Raw genomic sequence first — 25,675 nt, 5'->3', positions numbered from 1 at the left:
TGCTAAGAGTGAGGCATGGGCTTTTGAATATTTTACATGACTGAGAGAACGGTTCAGGGGCAAAAATGGTCAAATTAAACGCAATATCACCAAAACACCTGAAAGGTATAGACTCAACTCAAGTACAGCATGTCCGTTAGTTACAGAGCGATGGACGAGTGAGACAGAGAGAGAGACAGAGAGAGAGACAGAGAGAGAGCAGAGACCACCATGCATGGTTTCCCGAGTGCGACTGCAGACACAAGCCAGACCTTGACCTTATGGCTCCAGCCACTCGTAGTTCAGATTTCTTATTTGAACGCTCAGCCTGGAGGAAGGTGAGAGTCAGATACAACCCCCTCAACAACACATCTAATATCATGCTTTTGGCCGTGCTGTGGACTCTGGTTCAAGACCTTCATATCCAAGAACCAAGATAGAGATGATGATGGGGGGGGGGGGCAACATGTTACCTGAAGATTTACAGCCTCTTATGAAGCTGTGGAAAGTCTGCTTGTTGTTGTAGCAGCGGTAGAAGAAGAATTTATTCCTCTTGGGTACAAATGAAAAACAACACATAGTTTGCACTCATTCGTACATCCCCCCAAAAAACAAAAAAAAGGAACTCCTTTTGAGAAATGACGATAAATCAGCCGTTTTATGGAGCTAAATGTTGTACAATAAACACTGTGATGCGTTCATATCATGCTCTTTGTATACACACAAGTGAAGCTCATTAATCAAGGCCCATAGGGTTTACAGTCACTCGAAGGAGACTGCAGTTAAATAGCAGCTGGTGGTTTTTCAACAGGAAACCAGTACTACAGTGTCCACAAGGCAGTATCCACTGGTTGTCTGTGATTCATTGTTTAATAAACACAGAGAGCATCTGTGAAGAGAAGTATTTACTCTCTTTCCACGATGACTCTAATCCACAGTGGTTCCTGTGTGGCCTTTGCTAACCACATAAGAGCTTCTGATTATCTCTCGCTCACTCAGGCTCACAGGGGCCAGACCTACAAGTCGAGCGCCGCACAGCGCTGCAGCATCTCCATGTCTCCATGTCCCATTCATGCATCTGCAATATCCCCTCTCCATCTCCTGTTTCCTTCTTGTGCTTTTTTTATTTTATTTCCTACAGTCTCCCCTCCCGTCTGGGGAAATGGTCTGGCCTTTCTGAAGTAAACAGGCATTAATCACTCCTTGAGAGGGAATTGTCTGAGGGACAGCCTGCAGCGTTTGAAGGGGGGGCACGCAGGGGCACATGGGAGCGGGAGATAGATGCAGTGGCGGTGTGGGGTGTTATGGCCCCCCGTGGGATGTGCACCGCACCAGCTGATGGGGTCAGTGTGTCCACCTTAGGTAAGTGTGTCAAGGACAGTGAGAGGAGGAGGAGGAGGGAGTTTGGCCGTGGGTGAACCACACTGCTGTAAATTGGAGCAGAGAAAGATTCCGTTTCTTCTACAGTGTGAGCTCACACACACTATTTTTTTTTTTTTTAGCAGATTGAAATTCACACATGTGGCATAAATTAGCAAGTGATCTGTCGTGAATACGAAAGACACGGGAGGGAACAAAAAAACATCACACACACTCTCCCTGATGACAACGGTGTCCTCTCACTTCTCCCCGTAACATCAAGATGTGAATGATGTCATTTTATTCTGCAGATCTTCGATATTTACCACTCAGAGCTTCAGATGATTGCACCACAAATGTAGATAAATCGCACTAGTCTCACATGAACCATGAATGCAAAGCACAACTGCCATTTGAATCATAATTGCTTGTTCAAGAAAAGCTTTTTTCCTCCAATACTGTTTTGAAATCTAATCTAATCTTTACTCTCATAGCATGTGTTTTCATACAGATTACACACGTAGAATGTAACACTGTATTATTCCTATACAAAGGGCTCAAAATACGTCCGACCAGCTGTTATCTAATTTAACAATCCCGGCTGATTAGTTAAAGTGTATTCATAACATGTTTTTATACACGCGGACATAAAACCTCGCCTTACTGACCACGGACCTCTGCCATCAATCATGATCTTCTACTATTTAATTAGAGTAACCAGCGTTGATTAGCTTCTGTGCGTCACAGTACGACCCGGCTCTGGGAGAAGAAGGATTTTTACTGGCAAACACAGACGTTTAAGACCCAGAGAAAAGAATGCAGAAAACAAGTACAAAAATGCTTTCTTTAGATCTCTCGTCATTAATGCTGGTATTCATGAAAGTGCTTGTGTAAAGGTCTTTTGTTTTTTGTTTTTTTGTCAACTGTGCCTGCTGCACTTGAATTCCCTTAAACTGAAAGCCAGACACAGCTCAAGTGGGCCTTTTGCAAACTGCCGTTCTTCTCCAGCTCAACAAATGACCTCACCGCCTTAGACTTATAAACATATAGAAAAGTGGGGCCATTAATGTGTCTCACTTGTTCCAAAACATAGATTTATCCCAATTAGTTGAAAGTAGGTTATTAATGGCTAAATCAGTCTGTTGGGACGGGTGGTCAGGGGTGGGCCAGCCTAACATTTATTTACTGTGACATCTTTCTGTAGCTTACTCATGGTCACCGGTGGATTAACGCATACAGAGTGTGGTGAACCGCATGTCTTTTGTTTAAAATGCACCAGAAGGTCAGAGGTTTTTTTTAGATCAATTATATGAAGACCGTCTACGAACTTGCTTTCATGGACCACCTCAAAGAAAATCCCCTCTACATTCTGTGTTTTGTTTGTTTTTTGGCGAATTTTCATCAGGCTTCGAGCAATTACAGCCTCTGATGGTCTCCAGCTCGTTACAATAGCACTCAGGCAGTGGGGAGACATATGCTACTCATCTTAAGTGGTGCTTTAAAAGTATTGATGGTTTAAAAGCAGCTAGTAAGTGATCAGTGAGGCGACGTGTCTCTCTGTTTCTTCTTCGTTGATGGCGTACAATTATTAACCAGAACAACAGAAAACTTTAGAAGCTCGTTTTTGTTTGAGTGTTGCTTTATATGTGGACGTAAACGAGTATATGACGTCGCCATCTTCCATTAAAGTCATATTCTTTGCCAGAGAAACCACCGCGGAGGTCAAAGGTCCCCTGTTAAAGCATTAACGGCTCTGCTTACTTAAGATGAAATGACAGTTGGGCAACAATGAGTCTTGGCAAAGCAACAGCGGCGCGTTACAATCAGCCAGATGGCTGCCAAGAGATGTTTGGATATAACGGAGAGGAAAAGCAGATTTCATACTTAAAGTTTATCTTTCATGTCTTAATAACCCACAGCTTCATAAAGCTGTCAAACATTTAGAAGATTTTACGTTTCAGGTTTTTTTTTTGTTTTACTTATGCAGAACAAAAGCCACATCAGAAGGAAGTCAGTGCACAAGATTATTTATTGATTCATTATAATAGTGTTTTTGGTTTCCCCTTTCTTTTAAACAACCACCTCATTACCAGTTTCACACACACAAAAAGAAAAATCCAAACTCCCGGTAGATGAAAGAGGAAAAAAGGGCCACATAATGTTCCGAAAGCATAACAGCTCTCCACTTACGCTGCAACGCTTTCATCTCACTCGTCTGAAAGTCATTCCAGTTTCTCCCTTTGTTGGGAGTGTGAGTTTCAGCCGGGTTTTGAACCGACGCGACGCGGCCAGGTATGTTTGTGCATCCGGCATTGGAATGACGCAGAGGTAAAAGTCCTGTGCGGCGAGGTGATGTATGAGCGGGGTGTCAGGTCTGTCTGTTAACAATGATTTATGGACGCCCGAGGTGGGAGCAATGCAAGGTTATGGTAATGGAGTCGGACTGAGGAAGCTACTGTAAACACAGTGTGTGACAACTAATGAAGGCTCACACAGGAATCCATTACACTCTTTCACATTCCACTCTTAACACCACTGCATGAGAAATTATCCTTTTTTTTTTAGGGCAAAAAAAAAGCACTTAAGTACTTAATTTGAGAATCACTGCTTAACTGAATAACAACTTCCCGGCTGCATAGATGAACGTCCTCATAGTCTGGTGAGGAGAAACATCTGGATGACAGGGGAAATGTTGCCAGGACTATAAATCTCTACTTTTATGAGGCTCGGACCAAACAGGACAGAGTCATGTCTTGCCCGATGGAAAAGTGCAGATCATGTTCTTCCGTAACCTGAAACTCGGACTCATCAAAGAAATTCCAATAAGCAGTGAAGACACTTCCCAGAGAGCATCCTGTGGGGTTCCTCGTGGCCAGCAGCACTGATGGGGCGTGGTCATCTGTGTCAAACTCCTCTGCCCCATCACTCAGCACCGGTCCCGTTAATGTACCAGCCATCTGATCTGCACAGCTGCAGAGTAAAGTGTGTGTGTCTGTGTGTGGAGGGAGGGGGCATGTAAACACAAAGAGCTCGAAAATCAAAGGGAGAACGAGCTGGACATGGAGAGCAATGTTCTACATCGTGGTTGTATACATTTACAAGCTACTCCTGGCCCTCGCCGCTGCACTGTAGACGAGGACACAGACTGTCGGCGGCAAGGTCAAATGAACTGCGGCGCGACCTCATTCACGACCCCCTAGGGGTCACGAGTGAGTAAAGAGAAGTAAAGTCGCGTGACTGTACGTACAGAAAGAAAAAGCATATGCCTTTACATGTGGAGTCACAAGGTAAGCATCCTCGGCTGGGAATGACCCGCTTGTCTCACTATTAAGTTGTTGCCAGAGGGAAACAATATGCAAACCAAGCAGGAAAAATGGAAATCAAAACATCACCTCCACCTCACTCTTACTCTCACACACTCACGCCCAAGTCCCAGTGCATTCAATTATTCAGCTCATAAAGCACTTACAGTCCTGATAGGTAAGGACTTTAATTTGTAAATAAACATTTGCTTGCAACAGAATGACAACTCTCACATCATTTTTTAGTTTGTAAGTCGTTTGTGCCACTCCAGTCGTGAGGAAGTAAGTGATTGTTGATGGAGAAATTTGTGTATTAGGTTAAGGATTTATTTTTGTACCTCGCACATGTGGTGCATTCCTCCATAAATCTGTTTTAGTACAAAGCTTTAAATGCATATCATTGAGTACACAGCATACGTACTCACTAGGGTAATGAACAATTTGGGGGGGGGGGTAAAAAGTAAATGTTCTAGAACAAAAATGTACTAAAATGCACCTGGAGAATCTTGGGTTTGTGACATCAGAAAACAGAAGTGTTAACCCTTAGTGCTCAAGTGGCACAGATCGGTGTCGCAAATTGCCGTGGGAATAATACACAACACCTTATATGGACGTCCTGGTGGTGTGTGTTTATAGGTCACATATTTAGGCTTTATAAAACGTGTTATGATTTATGAAGTTATGAACGGAAGTAGCCACATTTGTGCAGAAGTCACAGAATAAACTGATTTTATTCCATTTTTGGACTGTGACATGATTCCAAATTTCAAAAATTCAATTAGTTTTTAGAAAGTTTGTGCTTTTTTTTTGCTCATGTGTTTATATTGTTAGTGGAAATAAAAAAAATATATAATTTCATCAGACTGCCTATAGGTTGTGTTGAAAAAAAGGATAAAAGACACTGTGTTGCACTTATATTCTTATAGCCTCTGTATATGCATTTTAACATAGTAATGGAAGAAAAAACTGTCTGAATTCTCTGTGTTCTAAAAGGGTTAAAGGGAGCAGCTTTCACGGTATTGATTTCATTGGTCTAAGTGTAAAAAACCAGACGTTAAAATGGGCGCTGGCGAAAAACAAAAGAGCCTTGATTACATTGTTGTTGCCCCTTTGCAGCAGATTGGAGCCTGGAGAGCTTTCCATGGAACCCCTGCTGAGACAGACTGTGGTGGAACAGCTCAGACCTTCACACAGACTTCACTTGGGGCTCAGAAACAGGGAGCAGGGGATGTAGCGGGGACACCTTCTGGGCAAGGGGCGTGTGATATCTCAGGACCCCTGCTCTGTTTCTGCTCCAGGTTACAGAAGCCATAACCAAGGCTCCTCCCCTTCCAGCTCACGCAGGGTCTCCTTACCCTCAGGTTGAACCTCAATTAAAAAAGAAAAAGAGGACAACCGTATAGTCTATCTACAAGAAAGGAGTTTTAATTTGATGCAAATTATGTACAAACGGAATATTCTATTTCGAGAACTTGGACCAAATTCCAGTCAGTTGCAAAACAGAGAAAATACACCTGCAATAAATGAACACAGTTGCACTGTTTTTGCGTGATGCATCTCATTTTCTGCATTATAGCTGTCCTTCAGCGACTGTTATAATAACACTTTTATAATAATTATTATTACATAACAACTCCGCAGCCACCTTTTACTGTTTAAAGACTTTTTCATTTTCATTCATGCACAAACACAGACTCTGAAGATGTGCCAATTTCTTTGCTTAAAAAAAAAGTTCATTATGCAAATGTATTCTTGCTTGCTTGCTTGCAAGTATTTCAAATAAATAATTAGCATTTTGACAGTCTGGCACTTAGCGATTTCCCCGCAGTGACAATAACGCAGCGTTAACCCTCTCTTTTCTTCCCACACCTCTTACTACTGTTGGGGGTAGCTGTCTTGTAGGTACAATGCAAACACTGCTGGTCTCAATTTCATCGACATTGTTGCTACACTTAAGTGCAGTAACCTAATCCCTTCAGACAGAAGGGTTTCAACCTCCGCCAGCAGGCTGCGAGGGGAGGAGAGCCGCGTGGAAGTGGAGGAGGGTGTTGTCACTGCACTTTATGGCACTGTGGCATACTGTAGAGGTGACACGGGCCTCGGGGTAATTTAGATAGGGTTCCTCTGGCCCGAGGTGTTAAATTCAAAACCACATTTATTATCACAAAAATGCCTTTCTTTCAGCATCTGCTCACTTAACTTTAATTATGGGTTCCTTTCAGAGGTTTGGAAAGCCATTAAGCTGGGGTGTGTCCAAGTCTCTCCCTCCCTCTCTGTCTGTGTAGTGTGGAGTCCTGTGTCACGGCTCAATAGAGCCTCTGATGGAAAGGTGGAATGTATTTTTTTGGAGTGAGATCTACAATCCTGAAGGATTGAGAGTGATATGAAAATATGAATTGATCACCGGAGATGCTGGTTCAGACTGAGCGTTTCTTAACATGTGACTATTTGGAAACATGTGTGCGTCTTTTGTCTGTCGCGATATACAGTACATGTTTCCTTTTACAGGCCTTTGCGCGCTTGGCCCATTTTTGACTCATTGTTGCTGCGGGAACCCCACTGGGGAGGAAGACGAGGGAGATTAACTATGTTGCCTGTTGGAGAGGCTTTGATGTTAAGTCCTGGGGGAAATGCCGCTCAGTCACATTTCCCCCTTTATCTGCTGCATGTCATTCAACATGTACAAACACCTCCACAGTCACCAAAGTCCCCCACACTGTGCGCCGCGCCTGCATCGAGAGGCATTTCATGAGAGCAGGTCATTAGTTTGACCTGGAGTTATAGTAGTTATGTTTTTGACGAAGACGTTTCTGGAAACATAGAATCCGTGGATGAAACAAGCACGGTTGAATGTTGCCTGTGCACTGTAATAATATCCTGCTCTATTCACATACATAATGCAGAACAGATCTTGTGACTTTGCTCTATATTACAGTAATACGATATTCTTCTGAGGATTGATTTATTTTTAATCGTGTTTATTTTAGGGAGAATCATAAAGCAGAGTACATATGACAGCGTTTATATAGTGGTGTGTAAAGCTGAGCCCTGCATGGACTTTTATAAAGACATCCTTTATTCTTCTTCCTTGTCAAAAATTACCACCTAATATGGCAGGCCTCGGAATGAGAATACTTCTTTGTAAAATATCCACATTAATTAATAAAAAATAAAATAAAAAAAAACCCAGGTAACACCATGTCATTGAGCGCCGCCAGGATATTCACAAACTTAATGAACTGATAAAGGCTAGAGACAGGTGCTTATGGTGCAATATTAGCTTTTCTGACCTAAAAAAAGAAATACTTGTAAAGTTTGTAGAGTTTGATTAAAAGGTAAAAAAAAAAAAAAAAAAAAGCATCCCACAGATTTAAGATCTGCTAACATCCCTGTGTGAGTGCTCTCCATAAAGCTTAGGCTGCTCCTTGTTTGTGAGGCTTGTGATGAATATGTTGTTTTGTTTTTTCTTTGGTTATTTAGGAACATGAAATAATGTGCCTTTCTTGTCGGAGCATGTTCAAACCATCAGTGGAGATTTAAGGTGGGCGAGAAGACAGTAAACCCAACATGTGGCGACATGGCTACAATGGTTTATTTTACATAATGTGTGAGATCTTTTGATTTGATGGGGGAAAACCTATCCCTAGCCTTTTATTTGAATTTATGTTGCTCCTCTCTTCCTCTCTATATTTTGGTTATTAATTCCTCTTCATAGGCTTAGTATTGAAGGCAATTTAAGCAACATTTAGAGCTGTAAAGATAAAGCATTTAGCTTCCATGGCAGCTGGAGCCCTCTGGTGAGCTGTCAGTGTGATTGACAACTGAATAAAATTAATTTTCAAACTCTAGAGGGAGGACTACTACAGGGGCTGACAGCGAACAGGTACAAAACTTCAGGAAAAAGGACTTAAAAGGCAATTACAAGCCCTAAATGTAAATGAGCTGCATGTGCCATCCTCCCACTTGTTCCACCCTTTGGAGACCCCACCCTCTCTCATTTTGTCCAGTCCTCTTTTTGGCTGAAAGTAAAGCAAAAAACAACAACAGTGATCCTGCATCCCTTTGCATTCAATTATGATTCATGTTTTAATCTTCCAACCTCAAAAAATAAGAGAAAGATACACACACACACACACTGTGTTTGGATATCCGAGTGTTGGAGTGAAGCCAAGCGTAGCTGAGATTGCCCCTTACATTCACACGTCGGCACGCACCTTCTCCACTCCATGAATATCGACTTCATGTTCAACGGCTACGTTCAAACGTACGCTTTTGTTTCCTATAGTGTTTCCGCATTTGCACGACAAAACAAGAACGCATAAGCTTTTGAAGGACATAATATAATCATCAATCTGCACAATGCTACTTTAAGATTTTGCTCAAACAGCCTTATTGACGACATTTTTTTTAAGGGACTACAGATTGGAGAGAGGAGATGAGAGGGCTACGATTTTACCAGATGGCACATTGTGTGTTCTTGTTTCTTGGCAGTGTGACCCTACTGAATATTGAGAAGAGAAACCAGCTTGGATTTTCTGGGTAAGAAAAAAAAAACAAAAACGTGTGTGAATTTATTTGGACTCACTGTATCGCATGTCTGTCATCTTCTGTATTTAACTAGAGGATTGTATATCGCAATGGTTCAAATACTAACCTCAGAGAGACGATCATCACATCGATCTGAGAATGATTTGCGGAGCCCGAGGTCTAAAGCAATCTGGGTCAAACGTTTGCCCACTTTGATTAGCGGCCACACAAGCATCAATCAAGCAATTAAAGTCATTATCAAGCTTTATGTCCCGTCCCTCGGTGAAAACAGATGTACCACTGTGACGATTTATCTTAATGTATGGCTCGGAGGTCTGTTTTACGTTTCCACGTCAGATAATAAGCCTCGGCACAGGTTGAATCTTTTTCATCATGAGCTCTGGACCCTTTAATTAACCTCTTCCAACAGTGGAGGAGACAACAGGCAGCTGGACTGCATTTGGGGACAGACTGGGACCCGGGCCATGTGTTTGGCAGGGAATGCTGGGGTTGAAGAGAACTCGGATGTGGGGAAGGAAGTGTCCAAAAATAAAAACACTTTTCCACTTAACTTGAACACTGTAGAGCACTGAAGACTAAACAACAGCTCAGGGCTCACTACTGAAATAGACGCATACTTGGGCAAACTGTCATGTTTAGAACAAGTGGATTCAGTGTGTGTGTGTGTGTGTGTGTGCTGGCAGACAGATTTGACGGTTATGAGATGCTCTCAGTGGGAAGTATAGAAGGCAGTAGCTGGGCTGCCACCTTGAGGTTTACAGATGTACTTAAATGTATTTAGTCATATGTGATGAGGCGTGAAACAACAGGCACTGCTCAGATCATCTGCAGTGCTCCATTATAATATGACACTCCAAAGGAAATTGGTTTTCAGCATTGGGAGTATGACAGTATCAGAACATCCGAATTATCTTTAAAAAAAGAAATAAAACAGGGATGATAGGGAGAAATGCTGAAATATGAACCCTTATGGGAGGATTAGTGTATGCTCCCATCTTGAATAAATCACTGACTTTGCATATAGCTATAGTTCCGGCTATAGGAAGACAGAGAGGACCCACTGCACCATGCACTCTATACAGTACGTACTGCACCCGCCTCTATACCAGACACAGTGACGGCTGATGGGGAAGGGCTGGTTGTATGTCACAGTTAGAGGCATCAGTGGGTCAGGCTCCGACTGAATAGGACACATGCCGGCAAATTTATAGAAGTATTAAACATTAAATGCTCTAATGCCGTTGCAATTTCATGACAGGGAAATGGGATAGTTAATAACCGTCTGAGTGAGCAGCTTTCTAGCTTGAGATGAGCCACAATTAGGTCAAAGTGGCTGGTGCATTAGCAGAAGGACAAGAGTTTCGGGGACTTTTTCTTCTTTGGGATAGGTGAAACGTGGCATTAATCACAGTAATGTCGCTGCGGTGCCGGTAAGAGACAGCCCCTGACGCCTTCTGTGCATAATAGCCCAAATTGAGCACTGCATTCTCCTGCTAATTTATGTACTGCTACCAGGGGCTGTACAGTAAAGCCTTCTGAAGATGCTTATTGCTCTATAGCTCACACAGCGGATGAGAATACTTCTTGGCTCAGCGCATAGAAACTTTACTGGTATAGTTTCTGCTGAAGTTTTATATCTGCAGACTTTGATGGAGTCTGCAGTGCATCAGCTGCAGAGTTAAGGATTTGGAGGTGTGGGACAATGAGGCGCCGGCGCTGACCGGAGTTGCTGTGGATCACTGTCTACAAAAATCTGTCTCCAATGTTAGGTTACCTGTCTTTCTTTAACTGCTCTGAAACAAACTTCCACCCTGTTTTTTGTTTTTTTCAAAGCATTGTTTCATTTCTATTCTATTACTGATTATTTTTATCAGACACTGTACATATATAATGAAGTAGCAGGTATGTGTTTTTATTATTAACTATTCAGTTTAATGGCCCCAAATGCCTTGTAATTCCTGAGGTATCAGGGTTCCCACACGTCCTGGAAAACCTGGAAAATGACTGACCAATTTTCAAAGGACAAAAGTCAATTGTCCAGGAAACGCTTCAGTTATCCTGGAGAATTATTCTCCTCTCTGCTTCTAGCCGGCCAGTGCTCCATGTGACGCTTAGCCTATCAGATTTGCATGTCCCCTCAGAGCAATCCTGCAACGCAGTATTTCCATTTGACTTTATCGCTTTTCAGCCCCTGTTAAAGACCTGGTGCCCAGAGATTAAACTATGGATTTGAAGAGTGTATAAAAAAGTGATTTGAAGAGTGCATTTGAAGAGTGTTGCTAGTATTGGTCTGTGACATAGACCTGGAAAAGTCCTGGAAAATAATTTCAAGAAAAAAGTGGGAACCCTGGGTATGTTTAGGAGGGACGCAATTAACAATTCCAGAAATATGGCAGCTCTTAATAAATAAGAAATCCAGAAAATACACACATTTGCCATTTTCATTGTATGCCAGTGTTATTTAACTGTACATAAAAATGCACAAGTCTCATTTTTGCACTGATGTAATTAACTACATGGATACAAAAAAGTCCCAAACCTCCACCAATGAGTGAATATGAAAAGTCTCATGCAAATCTGGAAATGTGCAGTTAATACTACAATATGCTCTTGTGTCTCTCCACAGCAGAGACAGAGACACGATGTCAGCATAGCAAAATGGCTTCAACTGCAAGCTACAGATGGGACAGCATGTAGATGGATGTACCAGATCCAATAAGCCGTTCTCTGGGTAAGACAATGTAGTTCTGTGTCAAAAAAAAAAAAAAATCCTCAAAAAATGCTCTTCTTCTTTCCTGCACATCTGCACGGGAGAAGACTCTTTTTTGAGTGTGTGTGTGTGTGTGTGTGTGTTATTCATCAGATTTGCTGAAGCAGCAGTGTGTCTCTCTGTGTGCTTTCTGACAGTTACCCTGATACGGGAACCAGCAAGAAGGAAGAAATCTATTAGTTTGCCCATACGTTTGAGGGATGGAGTAAATTTAGAGAGCGGGGTTTGAAATATTCCGTTTTCTGTGGAAAATGTCGGTGAAGCAAAATGAGCGGTAATAAAAATGGATTCTTATCTCTAACAACATGTTCACAGACGGAGAGAGAGAGAGAAGGAGAGAGAGAGAGAGAGGGGGAGAGATGCCACTTTGAGAGTCATCATCTCATCAATTAAAAGACATTCTCATGCCAATATTTTAAACTTATATATACTTTATATAATCCCCGTCTACATACGAGTGCATACAACAAACAAAAATGTGAGAAATGAAATAACTTCAGTTTTAGAGCTCTGTCGGAGAGGTAACAACCTTCAGAGGGTCAAAAGGGGGCAAGATTGAAAACCTGCACAAAACTGACACATACAAAACAACAGTTTTATGGGATACAACTTTTTTTAAATACTGTGACACTGAACGTCCACAAACTGTATATAAAAAAAAACAGACGTCGTATTCCACTGCGGAAAGTGAAGCCTAGGACAAAGAAACTGGGAAAATGAGCTGATTTATAACGTCAGTAAACAATCTCCCGGATAGTTTATGGTCTCAGTCGCTAGTTTAAGCTCTTCTTCAGTGGAACGCGATGTCAAGTTTGTAAATTATGTTCCCGTTTAGAGGGAAATAGACGACACACATGAGTGGACATCAGTCTAATTGGCACTTAATCTAACAGGTGCCTGTTTGCAGGTGACCGCGCGGTTTCCAAAACTGACCGGCGTCACGACAAGAGTTTGTTTTGCACCCAGAAAAAAAAAAAAACATTTTCCATTTTATATACATTCTGTGTAAACGCACAGAAGAAGTCAGTGCTGACTCTCCGGGAGTAATTCATTCTTGTAAGTGTACGGGAATTTTAAGAGGACAAATTTTTATCCCTTATTTGATGACAAAATGCTGAATCACCACCATGTGATGCATTGTAATGTGCTGCCCAAGAAGGCTCTATAAAAGCATTTAGTGCTCCGTAAATCTCTTTAATAGATGAAAAAGTAGAGGGGGGAAAAAAAAAATCCATACTAAAACAGATACAAATTAGTGAATGTCTCCCGACCATACATAGTCCATAGCTTTCTTTATTTACGGAACAAAAGTGTAATTAATTAGCAGAGGGAAAAGCTTTAAAAGCTACAGAACTGTTACTTTATGGAGAACAAAGTGGTGACAAAATTCCTGTGTGCATTTTATTCCAGCGATAGGCTAATTATGTGCTCCATTTGCTCTCACACGAGCGCGCGCACACACTGAAGTAAGTAAAGTTCACTACTTTAGCACATTTACCTCAGTTGGCCAAAGTGCTGTAGTGACAATACAAATACAAATATATATATATGTACACAGTGCTTCACAAATGATTAGTATTAGTAATAGACCACCACTCAATGTAAGGTCTATGCCACAGCTGCCCTAAATGAACCACATATTTATGAGAATTATGAAAATCCTTATTTATGTTTCTGTAATGGTTAATACACCAGTATGTAGAAGCGCTTTAACCAGAATTGCAGTTTGAATGCTAAAATATATATATATTATATTTATATATATATATTTATAATACTTATATTATAAAATATAAGTATTATTGTGTTGCTGTTTGACAAAAAAAAATGAACAATAGATATTATAATAGTACAGCACATTATTATTTCTTGATTAAGATGTCAAATTCAAGTTATTTACTTGCATTCCTGGACAGAAAAGTTCATTTTAGTGGTTGAATGTTATGCTTGATTCAATTCTGACTTCTCAGAGAAGAAGCCCAGTGAGTCGGCCCAAATTTGGCAATAAAAAAGGGAATTCAGTTTGTTATTTGCCAAATAAATAACAATAACATTTTTAGATTAGAAGATTTCTAAAAATATATGTTTTCTCAGGTGGGTTAATACATTATACACACACACACACACACGACAAAGTCTTCATCACCAGGTGGAGTTTACTCCGCACCCACGGTAATTTGACGTGGGAATAATACACCTTCCTTATATGGACTATAGGTTACATATTCAGGCTTTAAAAATGTGTTTTCTTATGTGCTGTTGAGTCAGTTATGATTCATTTTAATATCGCATTTTTAGTAGTGATTTAAAGTAGCAATAATTGTGCAGAAGTCACAAAAACGAATCAAATGAACTTAGAACCGTGACGTTTTTCCAAATTTCACAGATTCAATCCAATTTTAAATATTTTGAGTACTGTTCTAAGAGTTAAAATTACATTTTGCACTTACAAATTGCTCTAAGTTACCATTACGAATGGCGGAAGTTGTTCATCTTCGTATCAAAGCGAATACCACATTCATTGGATCTCACAAATGTTTGTGCGACTGTGTAAACTTACAAAGATCTACTTTACTATGGAGGCTCATTAAATATTACAGGAATGAAAATTATGAAGATCATCATGTATCAGGGATCAGGGATCAGGTATCGACACTGGATCAACACTGAACCACACAATATCATTAATGTGGCCGACATGCAAATGAGTGAAGAACGCTCATAAATGACGCTCGTAAATTCCACTCAAAGATTCCCTCGTTGACGCGTTGTGCTGAAAAATTGTGCACAGGAAGTGTCAGCGTGGTGCACTCTCGGATTCTCGTCGAAATAAATTACAATTATAACCAGAGTTCATATTGAAAAGTAGCAGCTCCTACATTATCCCGGCAATTAAGACAATATAGTTTTATGGAACGAACGTCTGCACAAGACAAGCCAAGTTAATGATCGTGTGATCTATAAATTACATCATTTCATGTAAATGAACTATATAGGCATCAGTGTCTGAATAGCTAATATGTTTATTACATTAAGAAATGAAAGGCCCTGAGCCAAGATGGGAATGCACCTGCATAAACTAAAGAAATTGCCATTTTTAATTATATAATTATATAATTATTATCATGTGTGCATTTTTTAAAAGTCATCTGTTCTTCCTCTGAAATATAAATGACATTTTCTTTGGCTTCTGTCTCTTCTGTTGTTCTGTCGTGTTCCTACACATAGACTCATTCTGCCAGTCTGAGTCGCACACACACACACACACACACACACACACAAGCTGAATCTCCATTACCGAGTAGACTGCACTTGTCCCGTCTATGTTTTATGCATGAACGAAAGACAAAAAATACACAAATGCAACTCGGTTAAAATCAAGAGCAAGGAAAGACCATTTAATCATAAATAAACAACCCACAATTTCATAATGAGGTGGAATTAAAATGCACCGGGGTTGGAGTTTTGACAGTGTTTCCTCCGTTCTGAATATTTTTGAATTCTTTATTGAATCTCATTAAGTTTGTTTGAGGACAGACAGAGAGAGACGCCTTTGGATTTATTCTGGGGAAAAAACACACTATCATTTAAGAGGGAAATGAGTTTGCATATAGGCTGTAACATTGTATGCGTTTGAAAACAAGTTCAAAAATAGACAACACCGCTAACACATGACTCAGTTGTGATTTCATTTTTACATTGGATTCATTACCACTGGTTTACTGACATCATGAAGCTTAGGAAAAATCTAATATGTTGCAAAATGGGAGAGATGCTAATACTCTGTATTAATGCACTTCTGGAATGTAACTCCCAGGATTGAAACAATCATGCCTTCTACTGTGGTGGATTAGCAATGATCGCCATAAAGAATTGTGGACAACTTAAATTTACAAGACACTTAACCCCCAAGTTGCTCCTGACAGCTGTGCCAGCAGTGTGTGAATGGGTATGGGAGACAAATGTGTGATAGTGAGGCATCTTTGAGTGGTCATCAAGACGAGAAAAGTGCCATATAAATACAGCAGAGCTGCAACTAACTAACTGAATCTTTTGATTATGTCCATAAAATGTCAGAAAACGTTAAAAACAATATTGATCAGTGTTTGTCAAACGCAGAAATGATGATGTTCTCAAAAGGAATGTCTCGTTTTGTCCACAAACTGAAATGATTCAGCAAAGAAACGAAGAAAATATCCACATTTAAGAAGCCGAAACAATCTGAAATCTTGCTTTAATAATATGAAAAAAGCTTCAAACCGATTAATCGATGAGCAAATAGTTGACGTTTCAAAATCTAGACCGTTTACCATTGGGTGGCATCTCAGCTTTAGCTAAGAAGAGTACAACAGTTCAATACACTCTGGGACAGGTCACCATTCACACCTATGGTCAATTTAGAGTGTCCAATTTGGGGATTAGACAAATTGGAACCATTATTACATTATTACATCTACACGAGTTCTTTTGAATAAACTGTTATGCTCACGTCTACCTCTACATTCTGGGAGAACACTTGAGTAGATTTTAATTATTCACATCTTCTCAAACAGCTCCACAGTTAAGCCTTTGACAGAAACAGGCAATGTTAGTTAGGGCTGAACAATTCAACGTTTTTTAAAAAAAATTTATAGAAATCACATTTTGAAACGGTGCAATTAGCAAATTGCAAAGGCTGAAATTAAAGTCTTTCATTTCTTTGGACTGCTCTGTCTTCTGTGCAAATAAAAAACACGTTGGAAACACAGTGCAATAGAATAAAAGAGGAGTTCATGTTTTGATGGTGATACGTGGTAATGCTCAATCAACATTTTATATTTTTATCCGTCAGAGAAATTGCAATTAGATATTGTCCATAAAAAACTTGTGCAGCCTCAACATTAGCTTAGACTTTAGAGGATTTTTAGTTTGTCCCTTGTGGGTTATTGTAGAAACACGGTGACACAAAATGGCGGGCTCAGTCGAGCACGTCCGGCTCCTGATATAACATAAAATGCTCATTTTGAAACAGTAAAGAAAAACAACAATTCATACAATTGTATACTTACAAAAAGTAGGATTATTTTATCTTCAATGGCAAGTGAAATAATTTCACCTAGATTTGACATGATGGACCATTAAAAGCACAACGTCTTCTCATTGAAAATTGATTGGATATCTAGCTAGAATTAAAAGTGGACAACACAAACATCTGCAGATTTCAGACCCATTTCGGCTCAGTGTGAAAGATAACGTGGGATTTACTCATTTCGTGATTGAAGATAAATATATTAGTCGTCAGGACATACAAATGCTATCATGGCAGTGAGTTGTTATTCCGCCGTTGTCAAACTGCTGCACCATCAGTTAATTGTGTGGCGGAGCGTATAAAATGCATATAATACCACTCAAGTAAATTGTTTTGGGAAATTGGGCCGTGCTGCTAATGACTGTATGAAAAGAAAGAGAAATGTTGAAACCCGGCATTTAGAGCAGTGACGTCTGAGCTTTTGTCTCACGGTGATTATTCCCATCTCTCTGAAATAGACATTAAATGCATTATATTATATATGTAAATTCAGTTTTTATGGTCATTTATTGCAGTTCAGTATGAATTCTAAAGAAATGATGTTGTGGGTTGGACTGACTCATTTCGGTCACTCATCATTTCCCGCTGATACTCCCCACATGTTCCCATTCCTTCACAGAGTGCCAGAACTTTGGATTCCTTGAGTGGGTTCTTTGGGGAGCAGGGCTAAGACAGCCACGCTCTCTTTGCTCTACCAGACTGGGGTGAAATCCACTAATCGGCTTTTGTGGCCAAACGCGATAAAGCTGCAGCAAGGATCAGGCCAATTTACGGCGCGGCAGTTCTGTCTGTGCCGTGTGAGCTGCATATCCACAGAGCAGGAGCTCTGCATCCTCCTCTTAAAAAAGATTTCATTACTATTAGGCCTGGATTGGCAGAAAATAAGTGCATTGTGAGGAGCCCGCCTCACTCATCTCTACAGCTGGCGGATCAGTGGAAATGGAGAGCTAAGATGCTGCTTCATATACTGTCTCAGTGTGAGGTCTCAGCAGCAGCGCCACTCATTAGTACTGAGCGTCACAGCACATACAGTATTTGCAGATATTAGCTTGTCATACAAACAGCACACCAGACTGGATATGGTGTATTACATGTAATAAAACACTTCAGCGTCTGATCTATCATTCCCTCCATTTCCTTTTGTGGTAGATATATTAAATCTGCAGTGCCTAATGTTTGGTCTGTGATGTCATTATTCTACCTCTGTTTACTCTCCATGAACACAAATGATGTCAGATTATTTTGTTTGTGAATGAATTTAAGGCCGTCGGATACTTTTGTGCACATACCGTGCACGCCGAAGTGCACGTCAGGGTCCTGTAGTACCTGACTTCACCATCGGGTGGCGGTGCAAGTCTGGACGCGTTCCTACCAAAGAAGAAGAGAACGATGCTACAGCTCACTTCTGTCACGTCTGGTTCGAGATGCTTACAGCTGAAAGGTCCGGGAATCGGGGTGTCAGCCGGTTTGTGGGTTGCCAGGTCGAGGCTCGGGTGACTATCCTTGGCGACTATACTTCTCCAGTTGTTGAACTGTTTTTTTCGGCTTGGTGCACCCAAGTTTGCGTGCGTTCATTTCACAGTGACACACTTATTTTCTTACCCTTGAATTTCTTTGAGGTGCTCATCGCCGGTTTAATAAAGTAAGAGACGTGAAACCTAATCTCAGATCTAAGTAAAGAACAAAATAGGACTTATTTATTTATTCAGTGCAGGCTCTGCGATGATATTTCCTAGAACTATGTCATATGTGGAATAAGCTTCTTATAAAGTCAGCGTGAACAGTGAAAGGTCAGAACTTCAGCTGCCAGTGGCAGCAGCACTGAGATCTCAGCTGTGGATCAGGGCACCAGTGGCTGAGTCAGGGAATAACTGCACATGAGAGAGAGAGAGAGAGCTTTTCTGACAGTCTGATAAGCTTTCACAAAGAGAGCCTCGAAGGCAAACACTCCGGCATCATTTTTGATCCTATACGTGGTTTGTTAATAAAATGGTGGGAAATCTTTCTCTGTCAAAACAGATTGTTGTTGTTTGCTGCTTCACTGCAGCTGATGTGGTTTTTTTCCCCTGCAGGTCACTGGTTACTGGTATGATTTCACAGAAATCAGACAGTTTGACTCATCATATTGTTAAACCTTAAATTTTAGAATTCCTGCAGGTTTGGCTACACATATATATACAGTATATATATATAATGCGTCAATGTTTTTCATTGGAAATCTACAACTTTTAACTTTGTAAGTTTATCGTATTTTGACTGAAAATGCCTCCGGTGATAGACATTGCGCTGGAATCCCTCTGCTACACTTCATTATCACGTCCAACACCCGACTTCTTTTAATAGTGTCAGACAAGACAAGGTTCCCATCAGAGGCAATTATGTACCTGCGGTGTTTCTGTTACCAAGGGCAACATGTTATGTAACAGCGAGACAAGAAGCCGGTGCGGGAATGTACCTCGGATTTCACTCAAGAGAAGAGCCTAACAGCAACAACAACAGCAACAACAACAGCAGCAACAAAACTTTAGAAGAAACATATTCGCAGATGAAAATCTAGACACGGGGCAACTAATTATTTTTGGAGCACCTGTGGAAAGGGCACCAGAAGGCATGGATCAAAAAAGGAAGACGAGATCTTTATACAGCTCTCACAGTGATTAATAAACACAGAGTATTTAAAATGGGTTTGGGAACACAGTCAATCTCAGGTTTTATTGTTGGTCTTTGGGCTTGTGTAATTTTTAGAATATTGCTGCCATCATTTTCGAATGGTTCCTCATTTTTCCCCCTAAAGCCGTTCAGCAGAGAGCAGTTATTTGGTGACAATAAGATGGAGTGCACATTCAAGCATCACAGGTGTTGGGTGTAGGGAAAGGGCAGGAGGTGTCTGCTCTGACTTAGATAAGGTGACGCGGCAACAAATATCCTCAAAGACAATGAAGCAGAAAAAACAAAAAACAAAATTATAAATGCGTTATATCATTACACCTTCTGTTCTGTGATGACCTTGGCCTCTGCAAAGTCATATCATCGCAGCTGTTGTGAGTTAAACGTCATATTGTCTTCGTATTGTACAAAGAAAACCAATACTGTCTGTAGCTGAGTGATAGGGATGCACAGCAGTCCTCTTCATTATATATTAGTTTATATAATAAGAAAAAAGAAATTAACAAAGAAGCATATGGTTCTATGGTATGTGAACAATACATTTTCACTGATTTATGTCCGGCCCTGCAGCGCATGCATCACGTGTGTAAAAGCAAGGACACGTTGTCCTGTGGGTAAATAACCTGTAAGACCAGACCTCATTGCATCATTCACAACGGGTCGAAAATGACTGTTCACACGACACTTCTGACTTCACTTCCACACAGTGTAAACTGTCACGTGCTTGTTCAGTAAACACGACAACACAAAATGCCAACTCTGCTGTGGGTCATGGTCTTGATGAATAATCACTGGCAGAAAAACGGTGCCAGTGAAATCATCTTTCTGTCTTAACTGGACTGCTGGCATCACAAATCTAAAGGCCCAGTGTGAAACATTAGTGACACTGAGGGGTGAGACCACAGAGTGCAACTAAGTGAGGATTTCTCCGCTCACCCCCTCCGTTTCCCAAGTGCTTAATGGAACTACGGTGGCCTTGGCAATACGAAAGAGTGTAAACACGCTTTCACGACAATCTCCACTTATCCACTTAAACGAAATGCATAGCTGTTCTGGCTAAGATGGCATATACAAAGCTGCACATATAAAAGGCTCAGTGATACTCCATTTTCCTCCATTTTATGTCCGACGGTACCAAACGTCATCTCCGTCACTACCCTACATACCTTTTTTTGTGTATGGACATTTACAAAATACTTCCTCTAGAGGGCAGTGCCGAGAACCAAGTTGCAGGCATCAAAATACCGACCATTAAAAGAGGTTCTTTTTATTGTTCTTGATACGAAAATAGACTAAAAGTCAAGCAGATTTTGTAGGCGGTGGAATGTAAGACCACTGAATGTAAGTCGTGGCATTAATGGAGAATGAGCGAGAGATCAATGATGAGCAGCATTTTTAATACTTCTGTACGTGTTTCCCACGACTTTTGACATCTTGCTTCACCAGATAGCCCCTTGAATAAAACCACAGTGTACCAGTGATTGAACCCAGCAGACACTCTCTGATTTCTGGATGCAGGGATAAAGACTACTAACTCTAATACTGCCCCCATGTTTCCCAGTGGCATCGCGCCGCGCACAATGACTGACGAAATGAACGCAAAGTATGGACGAAAGGCTCCGTCCATCTCCGTATAAATGGGCTTTAAGGCCATGAAAACCAAGCTGTTTTTATTATAAAGCAACTACTCAAACATACTTAGGGGTAATATTTCAATTTCTGCCAATGAACGCTCCTAAATGTTACACACTGGACCTTTAATTAACCCAAATAACCACAAAATAGATAGCAGTCACATGCCTGTAAAAGTTATCAAATGAAAAATCATTGTGTCCATAATAACTGAGCAAACAATTCTGCCTTTGTTCTCTTCCTACTCAGCCTGAAACCATGAAATCGGTCCACCTCACTTCTTGTTTTCTTCTGAATAGCGACGACTTATCTGGCATCCAATTCCTCCGTGAATCTCTCTCGCTACCCGCCAAATTTTAATGAGCTCCTTCAGCCTCGTCGCGCCATGCCCTCTCGCGTCTACCTCCCATTCACAAAGACATTACAGGTCGAGGCTCAAGGGCGTCCTTTTTGTCATTGACAGCGCCCACCTCCGCGTCTCTCCCCCTGGCACAGGGTCAATTATTCACTGCGCGGGAACTACACCTGTGTCCCTGGTGAATCTCCCCGACAACCAGCCCGCCAGAAAAAAATGAGTCCATTACCATGGCGGTGCCAGGTGATGGATTTCATGTTCGCCGGTGGAGTGCAGGTAAAAACCCGGGGAAGCCGGTGAAGGTGACCCTCACAGCGGAAGTATCCTTTACCAGCCATGCGTGCAAAACACACAGACTCCCATGAGGGCATATCAGAGGAGAGAGTGGAGCGCTAGTTCTCATGTCAGACGTGTTTGTTTGTTGTAAGTTATTGTAGTGTATGCTGTAAACCTGAACAACCTTGAGCTGCAAATTCCTCCCCCATAAGATGTTCCCTGGTGGACTATAATGCCTGTGTAACATCTATTAGACCAATAAAAATATAGTTCACCGCCTGTTTATGTGCGTGGGTCATACTGTACTCTGTGGTTTCTGACCGGTGACATCATAAAACAAGCACCAGTCCTCACTATACATGTATTGTTCAGTCTGTAGTTAAGGGGTTCTGGTCGCTTGTTAACCGTAAGTATCATTCGACATGATAAAGACTTCACGATGAATATAAGAGGCTATTGTGGACTTTTTAAAGCTGGGGTCTGCTCGCGGAGATATATCACCTTTCACTCCACGTCCTCAGTACCCACTAGTGAGGTGGCATCTGCAGTGCTCAAGGCAGGATGGCAGCCACGTAGGATAGCACCAAGCCAAGCTGTTAGGCCTGCTGTCCGCTAATCCATTCCAGTGCGGCAGCACAGTCTGTGAACCCCATGCAAGCAGCACTTCAGGTCAACAGATACGGTCAATACATGTGTTCAGAACATGTGGTCGGGACAACAGTGCTACTGGACCATGACTAACAGTCTCCGTGATAGACCGGTTGGTGTTTATCTCTCATTCCTTTGACCAATGTGTGTGTGTTCCTGTAGCTATACGTCGCTTTAAAGGCTGTACATCCTTTTTGTCTTTGTGCACTTGTGCGTGCCAGGAGACTTGGCCGCGTGTGTGAGGAAACAGGTGAGACATGTAGAGGGGGCAGGCAGGTTTTTGGAACAGACTCACCTCTCTGCAACTTTGGACCGTTGATGTGTCTGTCTTCGTCCCAGCGTGTGTCAGCTGTCCCCAGCATGCAGAGGCACTGGTGTGTACAGCTCCAGTCTGCCACTCCACGGCCTCGCTTGTTTCCCAGTCGCTCCCGGGCTTTCGACCAGACCAGACATGGCACTGGAAGGAAAAGAAGCACCACATGACTCTCAGGCTTGGTCACCCAGTTCTTGCTTTTGTTCAAAAACTAAACCTGTTCTTGCTTTTGCTTGAAAATGAGGCGATTTAGCGTAGTATGACGATATAGTCACATTCTGTGTGCTTTAGCCTGATCTAGTTTTAAATACATCATGTGCAAACATTTCAAAGAGCTTTGAAAAATACTAATATTTGTTTTATGTAGGGTCAAAAAAGCAAAATATTCCTCCTCGCGCTGGTCAGTTATGAAGTTGATGTCAAAATTGCACTATAAACTAGTGAACTACACCTACTGGGGGGTGAAAAAACACAGCTGTGAAACATTTATAGTATACTAAGTGTTTTATGGGCGGTTTTATTGCACATCTGCCATGGGCGCCGTTGTAAGTGCTTGAATTTACTGATATGTGTGAAACTCTTATTGAAGTACAATTAATAATATAATTGAATTATTGGCTCTTGTGCTTTTTAATTGCCTTTATTCTTTTTTTATAGTAATATGCATGTCTTGTAGTTATCTGCACATCTCCAACCCTACACCACAGCCAGACCAAAAACTCAAAGACGGTGTTTTCCCCTCACACATTCTCTCACACACGAGAAAAGAAAAGCTTTTCATCTTTCTCTATTATCTTGCCATAGTTAATGCCGTGTAATTGGAGTATGAAGTACAATAAATAGTGTCCCTCAGTCTCCATCATAATTACAGAAACCAAGGTCATGAGATTTTGTTTTACTCTGAACACCAGAAAAAGGAGTTTTATCATCTCCATTACAAAAACATCACCACTGTGACAAATTCATTTGTAAAAAAAAATTTGTCCTGAAAGATTTGAATATTAAGTGACAGTCAGTGCATGTGTAGAGCACCCCCTGAAGGCACTTAGATGAATTATGAGTCTCAATCAAACAGACAAAGCATGTTTTCACAAAGCAGCACACCCACAGCACAGTGTCAGCAGCTCAGTCTGCTCTCTACTCTGATGCCAGAAGTGCTATACAAGTATGGAAATGTCTTATTTTGCGATTTAAGTGAATTGATCATTTATCAAAACAGATGCTCTTGCCAGCCTATTTGTTCGTAACCGTGCTCTGCGCTGCTCTGTTGACGCTAACCTTTTATTTACAGTTGAATCACAGATTGGACCTTTAAGTCTCATCCCCCAGAGGTCTGAAAATGAACTTGTTAAATGTGTTACGACTTTTAAACAGACAGGCCCGGACAGCCTCTCACAACTCAGAAAGGTTTTTTTTCCTCTGGTAGCAGATATAGATAAATGTCAGCAATGTGGCTGAGGTTTTACTGAAATAGAGCAGAGATTATGCTCGCTGCTGATATTTACACAGTAGAGCCAAGTCAGGAGGATGGAGGAAGACATGGCCGGCTGACAACATCTGTTTCCATAGTGATTATTGAGCCTGACACTAGAAACAATAAGAATCAGCTTGTTAAATGTCAATCAAGTGTGAGTCTGTAAATGTCTTTATATGCAAATAAGCAGAATTGTCTCATTGGGATGAAACAATAACCTCATGGTCAATGCTAGAACGTACGTGATGAATTGAAACTACTTTTATTAGATTAATTCGCCCATTTCTTACACTTGATTGCACTTTCCCTCCTCTAAATCACGGCGACACGGACGGCAGACCAAGACTCACCTTAGTCTGTGGTCATTAATCCGGGGAGAACCTGAAGCATGTGTCTCTGAGTGGTCGCCCACAGAACTCAAATGAGGAATCGCCGGGAAAATATGAGGAGAGAAGAAGGCCAATTTGTGCATTAGCCCCAGCAGCAGGACAGACAGGCACTTAATTCTGCGGTAGCGCATCATTATATGCACCATTTACCAGATGCCCATTTAACATGCAATAATTAGATCAGTCAGTTTGGAGAGGGGGGAAAAAAGCGACAGTGTGGGCTACTTAAATAGGGTCCCTTGCCATAACATTAGAAACCCCCTACAGGGTCACTTGTCAAAACTGTGTGAGGGATTAATTCTTTGCAGTGTCAAGGAGAAAACGTATAGAATGGCCCTTTTTCGGGTTTCTCTTCTTTGTTCTTTGTCCTACTGCCTGACACTGAAAGGAGGTGCACATTACAATGCTGCATGTTGTGTAAGTCCTCGAATATTGGACGCATACACTAATCATCTCAAACGTGGTTGTGATTGACAAAATAAATAATAACGAAGACCAAATTCCCTTTTTATGATCAAAGAGACAGGGACGGAAGTGGGAGTGCTTCATTTCACCCTGTGATTCATTTAAAGATATTTGAAGTTTTTCTGACTCAAACAAATCCCATAATTTGATTATGGAACACTTATTCTACCCATGCGACTCATTGTCTTATATATTGGTACTGATTATCACAAATTTCCTCAAGTCTAAACCGATTTCCTGCTATAAAAAACAGTCCCTCCATGTCTTACTTTGAACGTACAACGGGTGACTTTTAAAAACAGAAAACCCTCTGCACCTGAACTCCGCTCTGTTTGGTTTGTGTTAATAATGCCAGTCCATTTCAGGAAGAGAATCACTTCATTTCTCTGCACAGAGTTAATTCTCCGAAGCAGGAAGCGGATAATAAATG

The 25,675-nt window shown here is 41.2% G+C and overlaps 1 protein-coding gene across 1 annotated transcript in view; it reads right to left on the bottom strand.

Annotated features, from left to right (window-relative positions):
* Positions 1-23,047, bottom strand: part of unc5cb (unc-5 netrin receptor Cb) — a 164,472-nt gene extending 141,425 nt beyond the window's left edge. The window contains exon 1 of the mRNA XM_058616649.1: positions 22,900-23,047. Coding sequence (XP_058472632.1) covers positions 22,900-22,966 — 67 coding nt within the window. The 5' untranslated portion in view covers positions 22,967-23,047. The remainder of the gene's footprint in view (positions 1-22,899) is intronic.
* Between the last annotated feature and the right edge of the window lie 2,628 nt (positions 23,048-25,675).

Source organism: Solea solea, chromosome 19 (genome assembly GCF_958295425.1).
Source record: "Solea solea chromosome 19, fSolSol10.1, whole genome shotgun sequence".
NCBI lineage: Eukaryota > Metazoa > Chordata > Actinopteri > Pleuronectiformes > Soleidae > Solea > Solea solea.
Note: the sequence above shows the minus strand (reverse complement) of the source record. Positions and strands in the feature narration are given on the sequence as shown.